The following is a 27,167-nucleotide window of genomic DNA, read 5'->3' as shown; positions in this document are numbered from 1 at the left end:
CCGGTAATGGTTTGCCACTGCAATTGCGATCACACACTGTAGATACATACTTTCTGACTTGCAAAAAGGGGGCTGCCTCTTTCATGCCCCATCTAGTTCCTACTTGGAAAGAGTTGCAAACTCCCTTTTACAAGTCAAAAATACTTCTCTGACTCATAAAATCACTTTTGTTCATTTTAAAAAGCCATTTAGCAGTTGCAATCCTGTGATTTAGCAAATTGTAAGATTTGCAACTGCAATGGGGCTTTCAAGTGGACCTCTGAAACTACATTACTCGGGAAAAACAGGTCCAGTCAATGGTGTTGCACGTGTCAAGGGCTGTTCACTAACTATGTTAATTGAACCAACAACAGTTATCACACAGATATTTCTATAAGCTTTCAGGATCTCAGAAGTAAGTTCTTCGGGAAAGAAGTGCTGATATTTCATTTTATGTGGAAAAAGTTAATGTACCACCAGAAAAAATGGCAATCCCCATGTGCGAGACTCCTAAAAGTTCCAAAGGCCACAACTGACGTTGGCCACGAGCCAGACTGCGACACAAATAAGGCTCACATTCAATGAGCGAGACTCTAAGTATGCAGACGTGAGTAGCTCACAAAATCCGCTCTTTTGATTTGTATTCTGTAATATGGATGTTTGTCCCTCTACCATTCAGAACTAAAAGTACAAAGACGCACAGAAAAAAAAAATCAGCCTTGCATTGGCACCTAACCACTACCTATTGAGGTTGGAGGTATATGGTTTATTTATTTAATGCATTTTTATATAGCGCAGACTTTAACCAATGGTGTCAGAGGGCTTCACAATAGAACCAAGTACATTACATGAGGAGAATTTTACACATTACAGATACAAAGGAGAAGCAAGAAAAAGTAAAATAAAACAATAGATGGCAGTCACACAAAAAAACACATACTGTAACGTATTGATGGCTATTTTACAACAAATAATGGCTTTATCCACTCTCAGATGTCTGTCACATGTCATGTTCGCTTCAATGAACATTATTAAACTCTACAGTACTTCCATTCAAACACTAGCAGGAGAAATGTGTAACTAAAACAGACAACATTGATTTTTATATGCAGCCAATCAGAGCGCTCGTGACCCTCTATTAGGCATAAGAGCAGCCAATAGCAACTACGGGACGCAGTCACAATCCCATCGCCGCTGGCGGCGGCCAATCAGAAGACGGGCTGCCAGGGCAGGGGGCTGCCCTTTAAACTTCAGCAGCCAGACCTGCGTGGACGGATGCCTGTCCCTTTAAACAAGGCGCGCGCCCATTGGCTGCATCCGCTGGCGGCCATTGGCTGGAGGCTGCCCCAAGTCAGGAGGGTCGGATAGAGTTGGGGTCCTGCGGCACCCATGGGACCAGGGGCCCTTGGTGGGTGCGCCCCTGCATCCTAGGGCAGGCACTGCTGCTGCAACCCCAGCTGCACAGCGCCTAGAAGGCTCTCTCGGGTAGGTGGGCGCTAGATGGCTACAGGGAAGGAGGTGCATTGTGGGAATCCAGCCGGAAGAAGTTATTTATTCTGCAGTTATGAGTTTGTAGCATGCACAGCTGAGAACCAAATGTCCCCCTGGGGGTCTGTGGACAGAGCGATCGAGGTGGGAGGGGGGCTGGCCTATCCGGACCGGCCTCTGGGAGTGTCAGCCAGGCACCTGGAAGGGATGGGGCAGAGTCAGTCACAGCCTCATAAGACTGACTCCTCCCCAGCTCTGCATGTTTATCATGAGCTTTAGGTCGTCTAAATTCCATATTTTCCAGGCAGTCCTAATTTAGAACTATGTTCCCTCTTTGTTGATGCACCACACAGGGGCACAGCGTGAACGTTTAGTAGTAAAACCTGAGCAGAGAGGGTGTTCTGTCCGTGCACAGATCCAGTTGTGCACAAGTGCGCCTGGAGGCAGTGCTGGCGCTAGGGGGAGGGGCCTCTGACACGCATATGGCCAGTGCTCCAGCACTTACTTGCATCCTTCGTGGGCCAGCAAAGTGGCCAGCTGTCAGTCACCAGAGAACCACTGTGTGTTTTTTGCACAACCTTTTATTCTGACGTCACAGGGCGCACTTTTAAGCCCTGGGCAGTTTCATCTGCCGTTGTCCACTCCCAGAAATAATTCTTAGAGACATTACTGGCTGCAGGCGCATTAAAATACGCAAAACATCGCCCTAACTCGCCTCGACAGTCTACCTGAACCAAAGCCTGCAGTCCCCAAACCACAGTCCCAGACACGAGCATAAAACATACTGTCTCTGGCCTGTCAGAAGGCCCTCAGCCCAGGGCCTGGTCACCCCCACAAAACCTCCCTAAACACCCTCGAGCGGCGGAAAGTCACCCAGGGGCGCAGCCTCGCCAAGTCCCAGAGGCTAGAACCCGAAGGGACTGCTGGAGAGAGCCCAGTTCTGAACACTTATAATCCTGCCTCATCGCTTCCCTTGCCTCACTCTGTGTGATCTGCGTCTCATCGCTGGACTTCTTCCGTGGATGCACCTGAACCTCTTGCACTAACCGCCATATGTATCATCAAACTATTTTGCATTTCCTAAATAGCGAATTTTAAGGAATCGCTATTTAGGAAATGCAAAAACGGTATGTATGTACAAAATCGCTATTAAATAGCGATTCTTTACCATTCCTAATTTGCGATGAGCAAATTGCTAATTGCAAATTACCCATTCATTTCCATGGGCCAGGAGGCCCATAGGAATGAAGGTGCAATTTGTGATTAGCAATTAGCTAATCGCAAATTAGGAATTTTTCCAAGGGTGCAGGGGTGTCTCAAGAACACCCTGCTGCACCCCTGAAAAAGAAATTTGGGGGCATATGGCGCACATACATGCCCTAAGGGCATGCATGGGCGTCATATGGCACCTTTTGTTTTTTGGAAAAATGCTTTTTGAAAAGAATTCGCAAATTACCACCAACTAGAAGTTGGTGGTAATTTGCAAATCCTTAATGGCATTTTTTGCATATTTTTTGTTTGATACATTGCATTTAAGGAATCGCAAAATTTGCAATTCCTTAAGTGCAATCGCAAAATAAGGAATAGCAAATTTTGCAATTCCTTATTTTGCATCAAACATGTTTGATACATACCATTTATCTAATTAGCATTTGCAAAGGCCGAAATTCGCAGAATTTCGGCCTTTGCGAATGCTAATTAGCTTGATACATATGGCCCATAGTGCCATTCTTATCTGCTAATTGTGAATGCTACGTTGATTGCCACCTGCAGCTACTAAAACTCTTGCGCCCCATTTCTTCTATGCACTGTTTTTTTTCTCCTCGCCTCAAACGTGGCAAAGGCCTACTCACGGGCACCATATTGCAACCCTCACTGGTACAACAAAATCCCACCTAGCTCCCCTCAAAACAACACTCAACGCAGCAGCCAGAATGGTCACTGGAATTAAGAAATACGATCACATTTCACCAGCACTCATAGAACTAAAATGGCTCCCAGTCGAACTGCATGCCAGCTTCAGAACTGCCTGTCTCTCGCACAAAGCCCTACACACAGGAAAACCCGACTACCTGGCCGCCAAACTCAAGAGGGCTGGTCAGACAAGAAACCTCAGGGGCTCCAATACCCTACCTCTCATCCCTATGAAAACACGCAAACAAAAAACCGCTGAACGGTCCTTCGCCGTAAACGCGCCCAAAATCTGGAACTCATTCCCAGCAGATATCAGAACTATCTCGTCCTTCACAAAATTAAAAAAACACCTAAAAGTCCTCTTCCTCGACCGCTCCCTCCCGAAAGGATAGCCGCCGCCTTAACGCAAATCCCTACTCCCCGTTGCTCCCTGACATTGTATCACAAAGACCTACCTCCTCCCTGCTCTTTGACTACCTCCTGTTCCTCCCCCCTTCCTAAACGATTATCCCAAGACAAAGTTCACTAATCAAGGTTATCTCAGGACTCCCGTACTACCTCAATAATGCATAGCACACTCGGACTTCTGAACCAATATGTGTAACACTGCTCTATTCTATGACTCTCGCGAAAAACTTCTGTAAATCGCTAAGATACCCCCGGGTCCGGCCTGCGCTATATACAACTCCTTAAATAATATGATTGCTGTTAGTGCAACACTCTGTACTGCTCATGAAGCGCTCTTCTGTTTATCCAAGGATTCTGATCACCCCAGCCCTCTGCTCATACACACCACACATAAGGCCACCAACTGGAAACTCGTTGCTCTCCAAGCCACACTTTTATTCCCTGCCATCGTAGGGTTACCCACCTTTCACAGAGCCCAATTCTGTGCGAACCCCCTTTCTAAAGGCCACTCTCCATACACATGTACACCAGCATGTAATCGCTGTTACTCTAAAAACATACTAACTGACGCACCCCAACCCCTGGACTCCGACTTCTAAACCTCCCGACCTGTCTTGGCAATGTGCAGTCAAGTGTCCCATAAATGCGAGGTAAAGCACGTTTTGGGTGCCATTAACCCGTGCATCTCTACAGATCACGAGTGCCCAGAAGCCATTCGACTGGCTTGTGCGCTATACAGGGGCGTAACGCAGCCCCCTGCAGTGCAATGAGGCCCTCTCCTTTCAAGGGGGGCCCTCATTCATCCTCAGGATCAGAAATCTGTGACAGGGAGACTTAGGGGCTTATCAGCACATTCTGCAGGGGGGGGGGGGGGTACCATTTTCCATTACGCCATAGGCACTATACAAACTACAGAGGCGTAAGTCACCAGAGTCATTAGCAGAAGGGATGTCTCATGAGGGTTCTGACACCAATCCACCTTCTACACTATTTATTTGGTTCTATTAGTGCCTGGATTCTATTGTGGATTTTCCAGCTAGAGATACACAAGGGGTTCTGCCTTCCCTACTGTTCTTTAATTAAAGCTTTCCCTGTATTTTTAGGTCTGGCGTTAGCCAACACTTTATGGAAAAAAAATTGTACTAAAGCTACATATTTAACATAGTTACTTATAGGAGCTTTCAGCCAGCTCTGTACGTCCATTGGTTAATTATTGCTTCATTCACATGTTCCTTTCACCCACTACAACGTACAACATGAGGCAGTGGGTCTGCCCACTTCAGCCATTGGCTAACTTCAGTGTGAGTGACAGTATTCTTCCCTTTCACAAGCACATCCCCAGACAAAGTAGTTCCATGAAGTTCAAGGGACTACTAAACCAAAGTGTGCTTGGAAGACCTACAAATATGTTTGGTTTTCGCCATTATTTTCACGATTGAGGGCCTGGCGGCCTTTTTGAGAAACAACATCTTGCAAAAACCATGGCAAAACAAGCACTGGCAAATCCAAAAGGCAAGCAAACAACATGACACTAACTGTGTTTGCCAATGTTTGTTTTAACTTTGGATATTAGTGGAAGCTTTTTCATTTGCTTAAAAAGTCGTTTGTTTTTTAAATGCAAGCATCCCTCGGCAGTATTCTCCCAAACCACACAATCTCATCTCAAAGCTCTGACCTGAAACATTTTAAGGCAGACCTTGAGTAATTGGTGTTTGGTGACCATGCCTTTAATCTCCTCTTTCGTTAGGATCCGGACTCATGGAGTTAGCAGAGTCGAAGGAACCCCCAGATTCAGAGGGTGCTGACCTCCACATCGCCAGCTCACCGGCCTTGCAGGACTGCAGCCTTGAAGCAGCCAGTGACGACACAAGCGACGACAAGTCTTCTGCGCTCGAAACCATGATCCTTCACCTGTATCCGTGCACTCTCGATCAAGGGGCAGAAGACGTGCACCCCAGCGTGAGTCTGCCCAATGGTAAGAGGGGGCGTAAGGTCCCAGAAGTGCCCCAAGTCACCGTTTACAAAAAACCCCATGAAAACGTACATTTCTAATTCTTTTTCACTTATACCTCATGGTTGACTATGCACCAGCCCCACTAGGAGTTCAGAGGCACCAGCCTAGTTGAAAATTATTTGTAGTTTATTGCTGCGCCGATGGCCCTGAGCGGCACTGCTTTCCATTGCAAGCTGTGCTCTAGCGTTACCCCTCACTTGCCTACTCTAGGTTTTAGAATGTCATGATGATCACTAATTTGCCATACCTGTAGGCCATCTGGTGAAAATCACAAGCATTATTAGTGTCTAAAATATGAATTTCTTCACTTTATCATTCAGAGCAATTTATTATTTAGATAACATTTTGATTTCACAGAATCATATCAGATTCAAATATAGGTTTTCATTTTCACTCCAGAAATAAACATTTGCACGTCCTCTTGTGAAAATCACAAGCATCATTAGTGTCTACAATATTAATTTCTTTACTTCATCTTTCAGATAAATTTACCATTTAGATAATCTTTTGATGTACCGAAATTCTATATCAGTATAAGAAGGTGTTTCCCTTTTCTCCACAAATTCAGTAGTCGATAAAACAGTAAGTAGTGCAACACACCCATGCATCGTTTCTGGAAATGGGATGTGAGATTGTTGCCAGCCAGGATTATTGGGACTTATAAAGAAGTATAAATTACTTCCATTATTATTATAAAGGACTGTTGCATTTCTACAGGAAAACCATTGTTATTCTTAAGACCTATATTTGAAACAGTAGTACGTCGCAGAGCTTTGATACAGTGACTGGACCGCAAAACACTTGTCAGCTGTATTTGTAGAATGAAAATGAAACCCCATATTTGCATCCGATATTTGATTCTGTTATATTAAGCTCAGGATGAAATATTGAAATAATTCGTATTATAGAAAGTAATACAATTTGGATTAAAATTCAGTTGTTGCTTCTACTATATTTGAGAATCCTAATTATAAAACTGCCTCCGTTCTAGTATTTATAATTTTGATATTTTAACTACACCAGTGTGGTAACTGATAGATTCTAATACTTCTGACTGGCTGCTTTTTCCCCCTCCTCCCCATCAGCAGGCAGCTCACTGAAGCATTCAACTACTCTGACCAACCGACAGCGTGGGAACGAGATGTTTGCCTTGCCCGCTACTCTCGACTGTGAGTATCAGACCACAGTGTTAATTTCTGCATGTGTGGGGCAAGAAAAACCAGCAGGGGATGAGGTGTGAGATGCATTAACAGGAACAGCAAGGAACCGAATAGTCATTTCTTCTATGAAACAAGTACATGTTGCAGAGCATTGCTTATTTTCCTTCCTAATTCGAGTCGCTTGTGAACATAGCACTCTGCGCTTTCTTAGAACTGATTATGAAGTGACCACAAAGTCTGTGTTAAAGTATTGGAAAGCCAGGTAAAAAGAAATAACCCATTTCGCAAAGACCGGCCTAAAAAAAAGGTTGTAAATGTACTCCAGCGTTTCCTCCTGTGTGTAGAAGGCACTGTTGACTAATGAGGATTCACAGACCCTTGGAGGAGCACTTCTGGTCATTCGTGAACGGTGTAGAGTTCAGAAGCGTTCCTACTTGCTGGCATTTAGTCATGCTTATTTTCCAGTTGGAAATCTGCATGCATAAGTAAAGTGAAAATGTGTGCTTGCACTATTTATTTTTTCCCCTTTTTTCTCCACAGTGAATCTACTTTTCCTTGTGGACACCCCCCTCCTTTGTTCCTGACATGTTGTGTTTTTAATTTTTCAATTTTTCCATTAACAGCCCTCTCCGTCCACCAGCTGGCAGCGCAAGGCGAGCTCGGCCAGTTGAAGGAATACCTGAACAAAGGTGTGTTACCTTTAAGCCTTTTCTGTCTTTGTCATTTCTGTCTGGGGCGCCTTTCGAGTAGCTGGGTGTCCCCTGTCCTACAGTTTCTTTAATAATTTGTGGTTCGACGCACACTAAAAGTACACTCCTTAAATCAAGGGTTTATCCAAGTAATATTCTGATATGGCTCCTGGCAATACTCGCATGTCGCGTCTTTCAGTCGTTGTATAGTGTGTACCATTTAAACTGCACCCTCCACCCCCTTGAACTTGCTCACCCATAAAAACATGGCTCCTTAATCGTGTGTCTGGCAGCCTGTTTTTCATCCCTTATAGGTAAGTCACTCCACAAAAACAATTTTTTTTAGGGTGTAACGATTATGCAGGAGTCCGCCCGCGTCCATTACTGCAGCTCCTTGATAATAAAAAGAATGATGCAGTCGCAGCTGGTACCACAAGAAGGCATTCTATTATAGTTTGTTCTTTTTCTGAAGAAGGTGTTTGAGCCACAGCAGCCAGGCGTCCTGATATAGTGAGTAGTTCCAGCTGAGCAGTTTAGGTTCACGATTACTGGCTCAGAAAATTGCCCCAGAGCCCATGTGCACATCTGTCCTCACTTATTAGCTGGCAAAATGTGCATTTCCTTTTCCATTGGCGATAACCACAAAAATGCATGTCTAATATCTGTTAAATGTCCATAATAATGTCTCTGAGATCTGGCATTAGTCTTTCTTTCTCATCTGTGAGTGTTTCTTCGTTACACACTTCCTGAAGGCCTACTTCCTGTTTTTATTTGAGAATGTGGTCAGTCTGTGTAAGCCACAAAAAAAATCTTTCCGATTATTGGTATACTGGCTACAATGAAACTATGAATTTCACAAAACAGTGTTGTTTTCGACCAATTATATTTTTGCACTTTTAATACTAAAGCACGAACAGGAGTTATTCTTTTAATCAATAAGAGAAAGTTTTTACTTGAATTTTCAAAATTATTGAGAAAAATATTCCCACGTGAATATGCCATTTGGAACCCTGACCGGTGTACATTTTGGGCTGGGATGGGTCTCCTTGTAATGAGACTACATTGTATTTTTTTACTTCTGTTTTTTTAATTTTCTTTATATCAGACGGAGGGCTTCTGGACCGGCCTGATGAGCGAGGCTTCACGCCTTTGATGTGGGCCTCTGCCTTTGGAGAGATTGAAACAGTCCGGTACCTGATAGAACTGGTGAGGAACCCACGTTAAAAAACGAACACTTTGTTTTAAAAATATATATATATATATATATTTGATAAATCTTTTATTATTTTAGAACTAAGGTGATTTGTTGTGAGCTGGGTAGCACAAAACTGAACCTTAGCCACAATTCTTGCTTTTGTAACTTTTTTTTTCACTACTAAATCGTTTGGTGGCACATTCTTTATTGAAGAACCAGGAGACCCGAGTTGTAATTGTCTCCTCTTTGCTTTATCAAAATTGTGTGATCCTTGGCAGGTCACTTAAATCTTCTATGTTCCATTATTTGAAACTTGGAATGCATACGATGAGATTGAGCAGCAGTATTGGAAGTAAGTGAATGTTTAGGCCTATGCAATGGATTACATGGTGAATTAACATGCCTAGCCAATGAATTACATGGTAAATACACATGCCTAGCCAATGCATTACATGGTAAATACACATGTGCATTACATGGTAAATACACATGCCTAGTCAATGCATTACATAGTAAATACACATGCCTAGCCAGTGAATTACATGGTAAATACACATGCCTAGTCAATGCATTACATGGTAAATACACATGCGCATTACATGGTAAATACACATGCCTAGTCAATGCATTACATGGTAAATACACATGTGCATTACATGGTAAATACACATGCCTAGTCAATGCATTACATGGTAAATACACATGTGCATTACATGGTAAATACACATGCCTAGTCAATGCATTACATAGTAAATACACATACCTAGCCAGTGAATTACATGGTAAATACACATGCCTAGCCAATACATTACATGGTAAATACACATGCCTAGCCAATACATTACATGGTAAATACACATGCCTAGCCAATGCATTACATGGTAAATGCACATGCCTAGCCAATGCATTACATGGTAAATACACATGCCTAGCCAATACATTACATGGTAAATACACATGCCTAGCCAATACATTACATGGTAAATACACATGCCTAGCCAATGCATTACATGGTAAATACACATGCCTAGCCAATGCATTACATGGTAAATACACATGCCTAGCCAATGGATTACATGGTAAATTCACATGCCTAGGCAATGCATTACATGGTAAATACACATGTGCATTAAATGGTAAATACACATGCCTAGTCAATGCATTACATGGTAAATACACATGTGCATTACATGGTAAATACACATGCCTAGTCAATGCATTACATAGTAAATACACATACCTAGCCAGTGAATTACATGGTAAATACACATGCCTAGTCAATGCATTACATGGTAAATACACATGCCTAGCCAATACATTACATGGTAAATACACATGCCTAGCCAATACATTACATGGTAAATACACATGCCTAGCCAATGCATTACATGGTAAATACACATGCCTAGCCAATGCATTACATGGTAAATACACATGCCTAGCCAATACATTACATGGTAAATAAACATGCCTAGCCAATGCATTACATGGTAAATACACATGCCTAGCCAATGGATTACATGGTAAATTCACATGCCTAGGCAATGGATTACATGGTAAATACACATGCCTAGCCAATACATTACATGGTAAATACACATGCCTAGCCAATACAGTACATGGTAAATACACATGCCTAGCCAATGCATTACATGGTAAATACACATGCCTAGCCAATGCATTACATGGTAAATACACATGCCTAGCCAATACATTACATGGTAAATACACATGCCTAGCCAATACATTACATGGTAAATACACATGCCTAGCCAATGCATTACATGGTAAATACACATGCCTAGCCAATGCATTACATGGTAAATACACATGCCTAGCCAATGGATTACATGGTAAATTCACATGCCTAGGCAATGGATTACATGGTAAATACACATGGCTAGCCAATGCATTACATGGTAAATACACATGCCTAGCCAATGCATTACATGGTAAATACACATGCCTAGCCAATGGATTACATGGTAAATTCACATGCCTAGGCAATGGATTACATGGTAAATACACATGCCTAGCCAATGGTTCACACGGTAAATATTTCAAACTATCCAACGTCTCTATTTATTTCCCAGGTTCTGGCACCAGAGCCGACTCTCGATTTTTAAAACAACATTTTTATTTTATTTTATTTCACACCCAAGACCGGTCATTGTTGCTTGTGGCATGAGGGCATCGGGTAAAACCTTATAATTGTGGCCACTGAAAAGCCTTTATTGTGGCAACAACGTTTCAGTATAAACATGCCATACTTGTGACATAATCCCTCATCTTCTGCATAATATTCAGATTCTAACCAGCTCAAATAGATCAACAGTTACTAAAAGTTTCTGCACAATGTGTGCAGTGCCAGCCAGAAATGTTACAAGAGTTATCATATCGCCTTTTTGCTGTAAAATACCTATTTACATAAGTGACCACGTGGTTAGGATGCTGTAAACACCCCCTGTCCGTTTCAAGTACACGTGGAAGTTTTTTTTCTATGGCAGAAATTAAAAACACGACACATTGAAAACTACAGTTAGTTTAACGTGGCAGTCGAATTTATAAGAATAACAAATATGTTGCATCTCTTTTTAAGGTCCTATGTCTTGACTCCTAAAGTACCTCCTGGTGAGATCCAGATGGTAAATGTACCTCCCTGTCCTGCAAAGCTGCTTTATTGAAAAGAACTGTTAAAATAAATTGTCGGGTCGGGGACAATCGATATTTGCCCGGCGGTATTGCCTCTGTGACCCTCTAGTTATTTAATCAATGAAGAGGCAGGCGCTGGAGACTGGAAAGCCGGAAACAAGGTTTTTATTCTCTCCGGAGGAGAACACAGCAAAACGGACAGCAGGTATCGTTCTGAGGTGCTCTAACTTATGTTTTGAGGCCTGGCCCCTTATATACAGTGTTTGTGGTTTTTATTACAGTTTACATACATATGATAAAGCTTTGATGTACGGAAAGACATTCCCGGAATCCCCCCTTCGGGCCCGTTCCCACACACATTTACAGTTGAAGTCCCCACCCTAGTCACAACAGGTGATGAGTATCGCGCAGCTGGATATTCCGCCGATTCGTGGAATGTGGGGGTCGATCGGATCTCATGGGGAGGGGGCTTTGATCAACCCGGGGATCCTTTGATGGGGGAAGCTTTCTATTGTGCGGGGAGGGGCAAGGAATAGTATCGGCAGAGCTGGGTGTCGGTCTGGGAACGGGGAAGACAAACGGGCACACGGGGAAAAGGGGGGGTTTGCATCTAAGGGCCGGGGATCATGAAAGGGAAGAAGGGAGGTGTCGCGCTGGGAACAGGATGAGGGCCTGGGGCAGAGCAGCGCCGAAGAGGGGTTTATGATTCAAGGCAGGTGCAAGCAGGGGGTTGGTCAGCGTGCAGGCTTAGTGAGGGCGAAGGGCGGCATGCAAAAGGGTTCGTTCTGATCAGGGCATCTTAAAATGGCGGGTGCGCACGACAAAAGTGTGGCATCAGGGGAAGAAGCAAGATGGCGCAGATAATGTTCACCAAACCGCACTAATTTTCAACAGTCCTCCCTTTAACATATTCAAGACATCTTGCTGGTTCATTTTCTACTCAGTTCTATGGTGGTAGGCATGAGAAAGAAAACGGTAGGAACCCTAGATGAAAGAGTTGTAAACAATACATTTTGAGATTTCTAGTTTTTTTTTTTTTAGGAGGTGGACCTATTTGATAAACTTTGATAAACTTGTTCAGCAGGAAAGTCATAGAAATGCAATACAAAAACGATTCTGTAGCGAGAGCAGCAAGTATATTTCATAACGTGGACTGGTAGGTTATTACATATATCAGATTCGGATTGGAGCATGATCAATACAATGGCGGCTGGGAGAGAAATGAGGCGCAGCAGAAACGGTGATTGAGGACGTCAAAATGTTCGTAGTTAACGAGTTCTCAGTATTCTTTGTTGTCTTTCGTTGGCGCTGTGGAGCACCGGCGATGGAGCTACGGGTCCAGCTCTATTCTAGGTCTCGCGTTGCAGGGCACGACCTTTCCCTCGTATTCCTGGTCGGAAAGGTCCTTTTCGCCCTGTGTCCTTTGAGGTGATTGTCAGAAAGTTCAGATGAAAGAAGAGCGTACAAAACAGTCCATAGGGTAGGTCGGAGAAAAAGGGGGATGGAGCGAGGCCAAATTAGGAACAAACTAGGGGAACGAGAGACTTCAGATGGGCGGGCTCATGACCGAGTCTAGAGAGCGGGGACCTTTTGGCACACATTCGAACATAGAGCGGGGGCATCAGGTTAGCCCTTTCTTCTCACTTTGCTGGAGGTAGTGCCTCGTCCTGTAGCTCTGTTCTGTCGCGGTCTCGCCTTGGCCCATGTCGCAGGTGTTCCATAGTCTGCAGTCAGGCCTCGTGCTCCCACATCCGGTCCTTCTCTCTCCTGACAGCCGTACCCTTAAACGAGTTTGAAAAGACAGTCTTTAGAGAATTTGCAGAGGAAGGTAATCACAAAAGTCTATTTCTCTCCCAGCTTCAGACAGAAATGAAAACGTCCGTTATTTTAGGGTTCACAACTAACATGTAAATGACCGATGACGGGCCTGTTGGATGTACTATGACTTTCCTTCATAATTATTTATTACAGTTTCGACAGTTTATCTGATGGAGACCCACCTTCGTAAGACGAGCTTGACAAAGATATGCCGTTCTCTAGGGTTTTATATTTACCAAGGGTACTGTGTGCTATCGACATGGTACTAAACAGGTATTTTGCTGAGGGACGAACATAGGCTAAACATTTCTTTTTATCAATGCGTCCTGTTTTTCAACTAAACATTTTTCACTTTCGGCAGGGTTCATTTCAACGATTTCTTCACTTTGGCCTAGTCTTTTAACCTTGTAAAACATCATTCTGGTTCCTACGTAGCTTCCTACGGCCTGATTACTAAATCAGAAAAGACAGGGGTTTTATGGGAAACAACTAGGGACATAGAAAACTTATGGTAAGGGCGTAAATCGACCCATCTCTCACAACCGGGAATGAGGGGTAGTTTCATAACTCCAGTTTGGAGCGGCTGATACAGGGGATGTAACAGGGGTGATCATTTTTCCTGTTTGGGTATTGCGACAATTCGGGGTGGGGAGGGTCGCGTATTCTGAGGTCCTTTTTTTATACCATAGGAGCCGTTGACATGTAGTTCCCTTATTACGGGCCAGATTAGGGAACCTCTGTCGTCTTACCTGTCCTTTCCCTTACGGCCCAACCTCGGTTCATTGACTTCTAGCGGAAAAGGAGAAGTAATGACACGATCTCAGGGTGATTGTATTAAAGACAAGTTTTTGTGCAAATACTGACGGTATTTGAAGCCAATTAGGTGGTGTGCTAGGGGTGGCAGTCTGCCAATTTCGGGGCTAATCGCTCGGAAGAGTGGGAGTGCGAAAAATAGAGGGAGAGAGAGAGAGAGAGAGAGAGAGAGAGAGGGAGAGGGAGAGGGAGAGGGAGAGGGAGAGAGAGAGAGAGAGAGAGAGAGAGAGAGAGAGAGAGAGAGAGAGAGAGAGTGCAACGGCAGGCTAAATAGTACACGTGCAACAGAGAGGGTGGCAGTGTATTCAAGAAAGGCTATTTAGTGCATTACACAGTAAAGGACATTCACGGGTCGGCGTTAGAATCTTGTAATCATGTAGTTTGAGCATTAGACAGGGTAGAGGGGACGTGCCTTGAGAAAAAGGAAAGAAGAAAGGAGGTACCATTTTGTCGCATTTTCTCGCATTCTCGGTCCTTCGACCAGTTGGGTCAACGCCTCAGTCACACACACACATTCTCTCATAGTTTCGCATCATACGTGACATGGGTTCATTCGTGTGGTCTGGTTTAAGGATGATCACTTTTTATCAGGTCATACTAATTTTACGGGTTTGCTCGATACGTGAGTAGTTAGTAGGCGTGCTTAGGCACCACCTTGCAGCGCTAGTCTGCTTCGTATATTAGACACGGCGAGGCTTCAGGTCTTCGCCACACCTCGGCTGTAATCTCTGATGTAACCTGCAGAGGGAGGAAAAAGGGGTGGGGGGAGACAGCATTCGCGCATATTCAAATACATGGATTCATAAGTCCTTTACTTACCTCTTACTCGTCTTTCCTCCTCGGGGCAGAGTCCCGGGGGTATGGTTTCTGGGGTCGGGAGGGGAGAGGGGCAGTGTGCCCTTATAGGTCGGGTGTAGGAAAACGTTAAGAAGAAAACCAAAGATACCTAGTGTGAGGTATCCAGTTGGTAGGTGCGTCTAGCTATCGGGGTCCTTAAATCTCCTTCAACGCTGTGACATTCTGCGGTTCATTAGTTCTTTGGTCAACTCTGTTCCCTAGTACCTTCGAGCGTTGTACTTCATAATATTTACATCATTTCATTTCACCCTTCTTTTACATTCCCTCATTTACACCGTTCGTTTTACCCATCCTTGGAAGTCGAGGTCTTCCTCCATGCGAGAGTTCATGACTCAGTCGCGTACTTTGAAGGCAGAGTGTCGTGTTGTCGATCCGATCCGACCTCCAGGGCTGGGCAACCATCTTCTTTCAACCTTAAAGAGAGAGCAGAGTAGGGTGCACAGAAAAGAACTTTCCCACCGATCCCACATTTTTAAAATAAAGCATGCAATACCCGTCCATAGTTTCGAAAACCTTTATTTTACAAAATCATTTCAGTACGTGGATTATGAGGGTGCGGTCGTATTTGGCCGGACGTGGCAATGGCTAAAGTGCGTACAGTGGGGGTGTCGTCTTGCAACAATAAATACATTGGAAAGTTTTATTCATTCATTTGTAAGAAACTAAAACGTCTATTAATTGGCTGAGGGTTCGGGGGCATTTATTTCATAATTTAGAAGCATAATCATAATAGTTGCAATCAGATTTCCTATATGCATACCGTATGTGTGCGTCATAAATGGGGTTATACATCAGCAACGAAAATATAATACACCGCACATTTGTAATCAACATTTTTAACGGGACCCTTTCACAATGTTCGTCGAGTGAACTCTCCTTGTCTTTTCTAGCCAAGTGTACGAAGGATCATATAAGTCTCAGAACATCAAGTTTGTATTAGTGCGAAGGAACACCACGAGGTGTTCGTAAGTTCCTATTGATACCAGCGCCATTTTGGGCGGGGCCGGCTCAGTCCGGAAGTAGCATCAGGGAAAAATGTTTCCTACAACCGGCAGTTGGACCAGAGTCCTTTTCGGCAGTTCTAGAATTCATGCTAACAGAAGGAGTGGCAATGTCATGCTTGTTTCGTTAGTGATCAAGGCAGTCGCCCCTTACCGGAAGCCTGCAGGGGCCGAAGGCTCCGCCGGGGACCTTTGTACAATCTTCAAGGCTGCGGAGATGCTGTCGGAGATGGGGGCTCGTGCCTCAGTGGGCAAGTGTCCGAGTCATATTGCTGGTCAAAGTTACTCTAGCGGCCGGGGCCCGCCTTCCAGCGGACCCAGACGCCATTTTGAGGCCCTACAGGGGCCACTCTCGTCGAGTTTGCAAGAGTGGAAGAGATCCTTCGGAGTGAAAGGAAGAGGGCTCTGTTTTGTGAAAGCAGGACGTTCGGCTGGGGTGCAGCTGTGATGCCCCCACCTGGGGGGGGGGCGAGGGAGACTCGTTTGCGCCGTCTCCTTCTTCCGGTGCACCCCATGCTGCTCTTTTTCATCGGCTCGCACGAAGGTCTCTCCCCATCCGGTGCTCCCCAAGTCTCGTGCTCAGTGCTGTGGGAGTATGGCCATCTGTGGCGCACACTCGGTGCTGCGCAAGTATCGGTGCAGTCATTGCATATTCGGTGCTCCGAAAATATGGGCACCATTGCACGTTCGGTGCTGCGCAAGTATTGGGGCACCATCGCCTGACTGGGGGTGTTCGGCGTTGGGCCGGGGGCTGGGAGACCTCCTATCGGTGGAGGTGGGAGAGGCTCGTCCGCGTCGCCTCTCCCTCCCAGCCCGACCTGGACGCATTCCTGCAGAGGTATGGACAGGGCATCCCGCCGCCCAGAGCTGCTGCGGCTGTTACGGAAGGGAAAAGAAAGAGGTGCCTCGTTCTTCTCTGGACATGTGGCGGGACTACTTAAGTCTATCCAGGCCCGTTGCGGCTGGGCCGAGGAGGCATGTGGCGGGACTACCGGCAACTACCTAGGGCCGTTGCGGCTGGACTCCGCTGGCCCCTGCCTCTCCTCCGGCTTCCCCATATGTTAAGATTTCCTGACCAAGAGTTGGCAGCGGGGCCCGCCTTATATGGGTTGTCGCTGGTTGGGCGTAGCCGTAACCCTGCCCTATTTTGGAAGGTTCCAGAATGTGGGGGGGCGAATGTTCTATTGACTTTCATGTTCTACAGTTTACCGTTCTTGTTTTTCTAGCGTTATTGTGTTTTCCCTTGCCTGTTTATGTTAAAATAAAAGTTCGTGTTTATCAGTGGCTTACTGATTTCGTTTCCCATTTCTTTCTTTCCAGGTTGTTTCATGCTAAAATTTCTATTAACATAGTTTATGTAACATGGAAGCACGTGCAGGGGGATGACGCAGATTCATATATTACGTACACACAAACTCAGACGGGGGGTAGTAAAAAAGTATGACACGCAAGACCCGAAGACAAACATAAAACAGTGATTATTTGGCCAAAATTATCTTTTTCCGTCTGTTAACTTAGAACTAGGCTGGGTTCCCGTTTTTATATTGTCCGACCTAGGAAAACTCGAACATGCCGCTGAAATCGTTCTGGCGGAACCTGTGCCATCGAGCATAATCAAACGTGGTGGTTCTATCTGGTCTGTCCGTGCGAGTCAGATTTTTCTTTGTCTCGCGCTTTTTCTCATTCTGCTGGCCTGTCATTCCTGTCGGCCCTTTGCCTTTACTCACGCTCAGTAGAGTCGGGCATTGGGCTTTCCAGTGTCCGACATATCTACAAAAAGCGCATTGGTCTGGCCCTAAGTCTGGCCGTCTTTTGCGTAGTGTCGGGGGATAACTTTTGGGTAGCGGTGTCCCGGGGTTGTTCTGTCGGTATATTTCTCTACCTGGTTTGTCCTCGTCTTTTCTCTGTCGTTGCATAGCCTCTCTGCGCCACATACCGAGACTGTCGAGCATAATAGGCGTTGTCTTATTATTGCGAAGGGCTATTTCCAACGTTTCTATTTTATCAAGGTCAAAGGATCCTGCCAGTGGCCACTGTTTGTCTTGACTTTCTTTGGTATACCTGTGCCACAATTTATTATAGGCTATGGTAACTAATCCATAGTTTATGAACATGTCCTTATTAGGGGTGCCTTCTAGTGGAGCTATATGGTCCACCTCTAATACACGGTCCGGGCTGAACCAATTATCAATCAATGGGGAGAAGACAGACATGACGGCTCGTAACGAGGGACTAAAAAGTCAGCACTGCCTATCTTATCACTAGGTGCAAAGACTAGACAGAATATTCCTATTCTTCGTTGTTTGCAGGCAGTGAATACCTCATGAACAAAAATAAAAAAGAGTAACCAATAACGAGGAACAATCAAACAATCAAATAAATAAGATAGAGAAAGGACAATGGGGAGAGTAAGTAGGGCGCAAAAGTCTGCGTCCTCTACCCTTTCACTAACCGCAAAGAGGAATCTGTTGTTTCCGGTTTGCAGACAGAGAATCTCCAGAAGACAATCTGCGAACAGTAGTTCGGGGTTAAAGAACCTAGTTAATCAGTGAGGGAGAGGGGAGTCTCCCAAAAACCGTTAAGAAATAATAGAGTCAGTGGGGGAGAAAGATAGGCGCGACGGTTACGTTACCTATCCTTCACCGTTTGCAAAAGAGAAGGAGCCTACTGTTTCTCCGTGTGCAGACAGTGAATCTCCAAATAGGTCAAAAAAAGAGTAATACTAGTATATATTTTTTTTTTTTTAAACAATCAAGCAATCAAGCAATCATTTCGCAGCTTGTCGTGATTACACGACCTTACCCGAACCGTGTGGACAGTTTCTTGTCTTCCGAATCCAGCGCCCGTTCGTCCTCTTTTTCTCGTCTTTCTCACGGCACTCCTAATGGTCCCCAGTCAGGACCGTAGATCACTCGAGAGAGGTCTGTTTGGAACTAGTGAAGTTCGGATGATCGGCTGCCAGACGAGGGTCTATTGGGCAAGAGCTCTCCCGATCGTTGCAGTCGTTCACTCTGTCGTCGGGACCTCTCCCACTGGATCCACGAGTCGCTGATGGGCCCCACGCTTGGGACGCCAATTGTTAAAATAAATTGTCGGGTCGGGGACAATCGATATTTGCCCGGCGGTATTGCCTCTGTGACCCTCTAGTTATTTAATCAATGAAGAGGCAGGCGCTGGAGACTGGAAAGCAGGAAACAAGGTTTTTATTCTCTCCGGAGGAGAACACAGCAAAACGGACAGCAGGTATCGTTCTGAGGTGCTCTAACTTATGTTTTGAGGCCTGGCCCCTTATATACAGTGTTTGTGGTTTTTATTACAGTTTACATACATATGATAAAGCTTTGATGTACGGAAAGACATTCCCGGAATCCCCCCTTCGGGCCCGTTCCCACACACATTTACAGTTGAAGTCCCCACCCTAGTCACAACAGGTGATGAGTATCGCGCAGCTGGATATTCCGCCGATTCGTGGAATGTGGGGGTCGATCGGATCTCATGGGGAGGGGGCTTTGATCAACCCGGGGATCCTTTGATGGGGGAAGCTTTCTATTGTGCGGGGAGGGGCAAGGAATAGTATCGGCAGAGCTGGGTGTCGGTCTGGGAACGGGGAAGACAAACGGGCACACGGGGAAAAGGGGGGGTTTGCATCTAAGGGCCGGGGATCATGAAAGGGAAGAAGGGAGGTGTCGCGCTGGGAACAGGATGAGGGCCTGGGGCAGAGCAGCGCCGAAGAGGGGTTTATGATTCAAGGCAGGTGCAAGCAGGGGGTTGGTCAGCGTGCAGGCTTAGTGAGGGCGAAGGGCGGCATGCAAAAGGGTTCGTTCTGATCAGGGCATCTTAAAATGGCGGGTGCGCACGACAAAAGTGTGGCATCAGGGGAAGAAGCAAGATGGCGCAGATAATGTTCACCAAACCGCACTAATTTTCAACAGAACTACTGGTGAATTCCAGTGGACCTGCTCGATAGTCCCCTAGTCACGGGGCCCTATTCCTGTTCATAGCTGGCTCTACAATACCCTTATGTTTACTTCAAACCTCTGAACACAGAGGTTAAAAATTGGTCCTCAACCAACCATCCCATCCAAACTTGTCTTTGGTTCCACTCTCTATTTTATTCAAATCGTCTCGCCCTCTTCACGCGCCAAGTGGTGGTCGGTGCTGCCTCTGTGGCCTTCATGAACCACAGACTCTCCACTCCCAAAACTCTTTAACCCCTTTGCCGCTGGGGTAATTCCCCCGCGTGCGGGGGGGGGGGCGTGCGCGGTGCTGCGGTGCTCATGACGAGTCCAGTTCGTCATGCTGCCTCATCATGACTCCGCCCACTCCCATAGAACGGCCGCATAGGTGTGGAATTCGCTGCACGTGGGAGTGCCACGGACGTTATGACGAGCCCAGCTCGTCATGAGCACAGCTCCAGTGTGCCTCATGGCGAGCTGGGCTCGTCATAAGCATGCAAGGGGTTAACTTTCCAGCACATTGAGCAGAAGGCCTGTGGATCCCCAAGCAAGCTGTGAAGAACCTCTCCTGAGGCCAGGCTGACTGCCCAGGAGCGCAGGAGGTGTGCGTTGTGCGGGTCTCATTCTACTTTTCTTTTGCAGGGCGCCAACCCCCGCGTGCTGGCGATGGAGCGAGAGAGCGCGGTGTCTCTCGCCAGCTCAGGAGGATTCACAGATATCGTGGTTCTGCTGCTGGACAAGAAAGTCGACATAAACATCTACGACTGGGTAAAGTAGCGGTTTGGAGGACGCGTTTGACTGCACTGCCTGCGAATCAGAGCGAACGGTTGTTCATGAATTGTTTGTTAGCTCTGAAACGGAGCTTCCATGTACACATTGAAAGCAGCAGAGCTGAAAACAAGACTCCACTCGTCTCTGCAGGATAAATGCTTAAGATGTACTTCAAATGCAAAACCAACAGTATCCTGGCTGAAGACGGCTGATAGCCAGAAACCGGTCCTAGGATGCTTGATTCCGGTCCAGGAAAGACATGGATTGGCAGTTCAGGCTGTACTGTTCCCATGAGGCACAGGGTCAAGGCTGATTTGCATATGGCCATGTCTGAACTGGGGTGCTGTGGAGTGCAAAAAAACGATGGATTTAGGCCCAGATCTCTGTACTGGGGTGAATGTATGACATTGTTCTGCATTCTGTCCATCAATTGTTGTTTTTGCATAAGATGTACTTCAAGCAGACCAGATGTGCTCAGTGCTGACTTGTCTGGCAGGTTTATCCTTCCAAAAGAAGGCGCAAGTGTTGGGAAATGTTCCTAGGTCCACGAGTCATTGCTCAGGGTAAAATTAGGACATGAAATTTGTAGTTTATTCGTAGGTGGAAGGGGTAAGAAGTCTGACTCTTCAGAAAAAAAGTGACCAGATGTTAGGTTTTTTTTTACCACTTTTAAGAATTCTTGAGGGATAGATGAAATCAAGAGGTTTACATAATGAGGTTTCACCAACGTTTTGATTTTCTTGTACAAGAAGTGTTATTCTGCTTCAGAAATCCAAGGTTGTGCTGATTGATGCTGTTGCAGAAAATGGGCGGGTTGTACGTATTTTGTAAAAAAAAAAAAAATTACAATTGTGCACCAGTAGAAATCTCTGTTATACTGGAATAGATAAACCAAAAAAGGCTATGAGTACACCAAAAGCAATGGAGCTGGGCACAAAACAATTATTTTAAACAAATGCAATGTTGTTGTGTTAACCTAGATGTACATTTATTTCTCTTGACAGAATGGGGGTACGCCACTGCTGTACGCCGTGAGAGGGAATCACGTCAAGTGCGTTGAAGCCTTGTTAGGTAAGGATAAACCACTTTGTTTATAAAAATAGCCTGCTATGCGCTGGATTCGTTGCTTGGAACTAGTTGAAAGGATCTGTTGTGGTGGCTCTTAATGCACCCACTGCAGGCGTCTGTGGTTGCCCCGTTGGGGACAGGTTCAGATCTGAACCCACTCAGCCTTTCATTCTTCTGAGGTTGATAAAACGAGTAATATTGAGTTTGGCAACAATAACCATCTGCTGGTGGTCAGTTACACCAAGGGACCCTCTCAGGGCTCACCAGGCTCTCTATAAACACTCCTGTTTTGGAAAATCCATGCGTTCCATTTCTCCCCTGTGTCGTAAACCGCAGAGACCTCCTGGCTGGGAAGATCTATTTGGGTTACCCTGGGTTTATGGTTTTACTCCATACAGTGATCTGCTTTTAGTTAAAGCACCGCCACCATTTTGGGCGACTTCTGACGAGTTAGAATGGCGCTTCATTCCACATCTGCCACGTGAACGGGATGGCTCGGCTCTGTGTTTGTGCCCACCAGGACACGGGAAAGCCATTCACCACGAGTGAACAGATCATATACTTCAGATTACGTGTCGGCAGTATTAGTGTCTAAAATATTAATTTCTTCACTTTATCATTCAGAGCAGTTACCCTCTGGGGGCCCATACGCGAGGGGTTTGAACGTGTGTTTGGAAGGTTCAGATCTGCAGAGGTGAATCAGTTAGTGCAGTAGTTGAGAGAACAAGGGCAGCTCTTGCAAACCCCTCAGTGTAACTGCTCTGACAATGGGTGTAAGATTGGTTTAATTGCACAAGACATCACTTCCTGCTTTTGAGTGGCCAGTATTGTGTTTTACAGAGTTAAGATAAATCGTGCTAGGGCAGCTCCCCGTTCTGCACAGTCATGCAAATTAGTACCCTGGCGGACGTGCAAAATCGCTATCTACTGTCAACATTACGTTTAAACTTATGTCCGCTTCTAGGCAAACTTAAGTATTTCCAAACTTACGCCTGCACCAAATACGCCATCAGACATACACACTCTTTCATGTTCAAGCTTGCACTTACTGTAATGGAAATGATACGCGCACATGCTGCCAAACGCACTTTTGTACCAAGTTAGCCAACAGACCTGTACACATCGAAATGCATGCATTCAAACATGCATATCCTGTGATGCATGAGTTGACACCCACGTGTGTCAAAGGACAACTCACTGATGGACACACAGCCCGGCATACATTCTTGCCTGTACATAATGACATAAAAACCAAACACTCTTACAGACTGATATTCACTCACAGTTAACTGCATATACTGATGCAGGTGTCCCCCCATACGCATACCCACATATATGCCAACACCCTGTCATGCGTGCTCATGGTCACCCTCATACGTACTGCCACAGTCTTAGTTGCACAAACTATCACATGTCCTTAGTGTTCACTTCTGCCCAGGTCTATGCTTTTGCTCACACACACGCATACATTAGAGATGTTCACACTATCGAACAGTGGTACACCCTTATGCAAAAAGACACTGCCACACAAGCCCATATTTCCACATTCCGCCACTCACAAGCACTCCTACTACCGCGCCTTATATGCACAAGCTCAACCCTGTGCGGAGCGCCACAATTGTGCAAATCACAGGCCTCTTTATGCTCATATTGCAATGACCCAGACCCACAGGTACCTTATCCAAGCACACAATTTTCTTCAACCTGTTAGCCCGCCTGACTTCTGCCTTTCTTCTTCCAGCCCGCGGGGCGGATCTAACCATGGAGGCGGACTCCGGCTACACCCCCATGGACCTGGCTGTGGCCCTGGGCCACAAAAAAGGCAAGTATTATCACACGCTTTCTGGACTATGATGACTCTACATGTCCAGGCTGTTTGCCGAATGCTCTAATAATACTCCCAGGCAGCCTCACTTTATTATGAATAACAATGAACAAGCTTGGAAACCTGAAAGCAAGGGGTGTCTCATAGAGGTCTTTGTGTTCCGTATTGGAACCAAGCGCCCAATAACATATATGTAGCCTACCCTTATTGACCGGTCAATCTTGGTCAGGCAATTGAAAAGGTCAGAGATACAGAATGAAATTTAGTTGGTCCACTGGAACTATGCGGCAGCAGAGGACCAAGCAGGGTTCACTAAACAATGCGGAGATAAAATTAAAATTATGTGGCACAGCATGTAAAAAAAAAAAAAAAAGAACTGACCCAGTTTAGTATCCGTTTTGAACACCTAAAAAGAGCACTGAGCAACCGAAAGATAAGGTCTTCAATTGCAGCGTCTGCCACTTGTCTGGTTTTGAATGTCTATTAATTGTTATATGTACCAGCTTACTTGTCTGAGCCTCACGATACTACTTTTGTATTAAATAAAGAACTTTTTATATGTTTTTCTTAAAAAATTCGTTTTTGTATGTGGGCCGTACTTTCTATTAGCTTCTTGATTTTCACTATTGGGTGTTTAGGGTTGTTTGATCTAAGTATTTGTGATTTAAATATGTCTGTGCTATGATAATTCTGTGAACCACTGTTTGGAGAAAATACTGATTGCCCCTGGTTTAGGTGGGTAGGGCTGCCCCTGTGGTGGTTAATTGAGCTAAATATGGAGCAGGTGGTGGATTGTGTGGCAAAACCAAAATTATCAGAAAACCCAACAGGCCCATAATACCAGTGGCCTGATTATAAGTTTGACAAAGTTCATTTAACTTTTGGTAGTTTGGAGACTTCGCAGAACAGCTTGCACAAGGCGTTAGTCGCAACCTGTAAAGTTGCGTGCAGACACTCATTTGAATCTCCGGTGTGCTTCTGTCAGACTTGTTTTTTGAACTGAGAGAACACACAGGTCATGAAACTGTGCGATGCAATGATTTGCTAAAGATCCGCTGCGGCTTGGTCGAAGCTGTGCTGTTTCTAGATAGTCCTTGTTGTAAGTTGTACACCGCAAGGTTCACGCACACTCTTGTTTTCTCCTTCTCTAGTGCAACAAGTCATCGAAAACCATATCCTGAGACTGTTTCAGAGCAAGGAGTGAAGACGAGGTGGGTGGCTTCACAGGAAGAGGAGGAATTGTGAAGCCAGGTGGGGACGGTTCCTGCGTTTGTCCTGTAGTGAAGGCCAGCCCTGAGTCGCAGATATTGTCGCACTACAGGCATGCGTCTGGGACAAGCGATCAGTGAACTATATACAGAATCGCAAGTGAATTCAATACTCCATTTCAAGATGGAATTGACAAGACTTGAAAAAGCACAACTTCACCCGAGGCCTTGAGGAGAGCATGGGAAGGGCAGCTTGCTTCTGGATGGGACCCGTGCAACGGAGATGCTTCTCGTGGGCTTTAAGCTTTGGCACGAGGTGGGCTCGGCCCAGGCGAAATACTGGGTGAAGGTATGAATGACTAGTACTTCTCTTTGTATTACCTCTGAGGTGTGTTACCAACACCGCTGCATTCTAGGGTTTCCGAGCCTATCTTGTGCACACTAGGAGTATGCATCCACTGGTGTCAGAGTGACATAAATTGAAACAGGCGCATTTCCCAATAAGGCGATGTCGCTGAGACCGAGATAGTGATATGTCCAATAATGTTGGGAAATGTCTTTACTTCCTTTTTTTCCTCCAGGCTGCCTCCAGCTCAGTGCCGTAAGTGGATAAGTCCGAAGGGTAGGTTGCTACAGCACTTGATGGAAGTACGTAGCACACCAGTCGCGGTTTCTCTTCGCCCACAAGCTCAGGCTCCTGCCTTCGCTGTAGGTTGTGCAGTCCCAAGCGGTGACCTTTGCATGGTAGCACACAGGCTTATTTTATTCACAAAGGCTCAGGTATGGCATCTGGACAGTAATATGTGACTCAGTAAAGTCATTTTTACTCTCGTTTAACGTCACCTGGGTCATCCCAAGGTGTGGGCATTAGCATTTCTAGACTGTTTTGCTGGAACTGTATTGCGCTAATCCAGAGATCGGAATGGGGGGGGGGCGGGGGGTTAGTACACCAAATGTGCTCCGTTTTCTCAGGGATTTGGGCTGAGTGTCTGTGGCACTATTGCCAAGGTTGCCTCTTTCCTTGCTGTTCAGCTGTATTTCTTATTTAAGCTGGTTACGTTGCTATAAGTGGGTTGGAGGCTGCTGGCAGAGAATGATAACTGGGAGTAAAATGTGCCCTTTTAAAGCGGTGTGGAACCCCTTCTGTAATAAGCCAAAGCATTACCGACCAGTCTCTGTGACGCCACTCCACAGCCGGCAAACTTCAGGGCGAAGTAGGAGGTCACTCGTTGTACGCGTACGTACGACAGGTTTCTGTCCTGTGTCCTGCTTGTGTCGGAAACTCAGATCTACCTGGTCTCCAGTCATGCTCTCAACTCCACATCATCTGATGGTGGAAAACAAAATGTTGGCTGCACATTATACCAACCACAAACTGAGAGTCCCCAGGAGTGTCCCATGGGGGCTGCTGCAATATCCTGGACCCATTGCCCAGAATATCTTACAGTGCCTGACCTATCATGTGGGTTGTGATCTGCTTTAGGACTTTGCACACCCTGGCCACATCGAGAATTTTCAGCTGGATTGGGCTGCATCGATGGGCGCTTCCATGTGTTGCCGAAAAGGTCCCTTGGATCTCACACTGGCCAGCTGTTTTGTAAACTCACTTGACCTAGAACCCAAAATCTTTTGAATCTAATAAAATGCATTAAATCATTAAAACCTTCTGTATGGTGCACCATCCCTAAATCACCAAGACTTTGTTAAGTCCCATGGTCAATGAGTGGAATTCCATTTACTCAGGGGCTCTAACGTGACAGCAGCATCTCTGACCTTTTGGGAAATATTGGCGACTGCATCGAAGTTTGAATTTGTGCTCCAAGAATTAGTATACTCCGCCGGGAAGCATTGATGTGAGTCTTTGCTGAGCCATGGGCTTGACAGCGGCGGGCAATCGATACGTTGCGGACCTGCAAGGAGTCTTCACCTGGTGGATACTTGGCAACCTTGCTTGGCTGCAAAGACCTTATTGTGCACAATCCCTGGAACCCCTCACAAGTGCTGCTGTTGGAAAAGGCCGGAAGCTAGACCATGCATCCCTCTACGTGCAGTCGACGCCGTCCTCTTTGTGCTTCCACCACCATGTCCTTTTATGAAATGTATTGCATAACCAAATATTTACACGTTTTAGGTCAAAGTGATATCTTTTTATTCTTTCAAATGTTAAAAAATATATATAATTTTTAAGAAAAATAATGTCTGTCTCAGTTATTTGCCAACTATAAGTGTCGTGCCTGTGCAGCAGGAAGTAATGACTAGAAACATTTTTAGAAAATAAGTAATTACTCCCACCTTCCCTTCTAGGCGCTACAGAAAAGGACAGTAATTACAAGAGCCCTAAATACGCAGC

General features: G+C 45.5%; 1 protein-coding gene across 2 annotated transcripts; it reads left to right on the top strand.

Annotated features, from left to right (window-relative positions):
• The first annotated feature begins 1,243 nt into the window (after positions 1–1,243).
• RFXANK (regulatory factor X associated ankyrin containing protein) lies at positions 1,244–25,739 on the top strand. 2 transcript variants are annotated; one of them, XM_078669001.1, is made up of 9 exons: positions 1,244–1,464; positions 5,537–5,764; positions 6,892–6,972; positions 7,587–7,652; positions 8,758–8,858; positions 20,588–20,713; positions 21,721–21,787; positions 23,526–23,606; positions 24,761–25,739. In XM_078669001.1, the coding sequence occupies exons 2-9, from the start codon at positions 5,548–5,550 to the stop codon at positions 24,811–24,813; spliced, it is 792 nt and encodes a 263-aa protein (XP_078525127.1). In that variant the 5' UTR covers positions 1,244–1,464; positions 5,537–5,547; the 3' UTR covers positions 24,814–25,739. The 2 variants fall into 2 exon arrangements, with proteins under 2 accessions (XP_078525127.1, XP_078525126.1); XM_078669000.1 differs by having other exon boundaries at positions 1,246–1,464; positions 6,889–6,972; positions 24,761–25,736.
• The last annotated feature ends 1,428 nt before the right edge of the window (positions 25,740–27,167 follow it).

The sequence above is a fragment of the Lissotriton helveticus genome, chromosome 12, assembly GCF_964261635.1.
Source record: "Lissotriton helveticus chromosome 12, aLisHel1.1, whole genome shotgun sequence".
Classification (NCBI taxonomy): domain Eukaryota; kingdom Metazoa; phylum Chordata; class Amphibia; order Caudata; family Salamandridae; genus Lissotriton; species Lissotriton helveticus.
The sequence above is the reverse complement of the archived record's forward strand: the minus strand, read 5'-3'. Positions and strand labels throughout refer to the sequence as shown.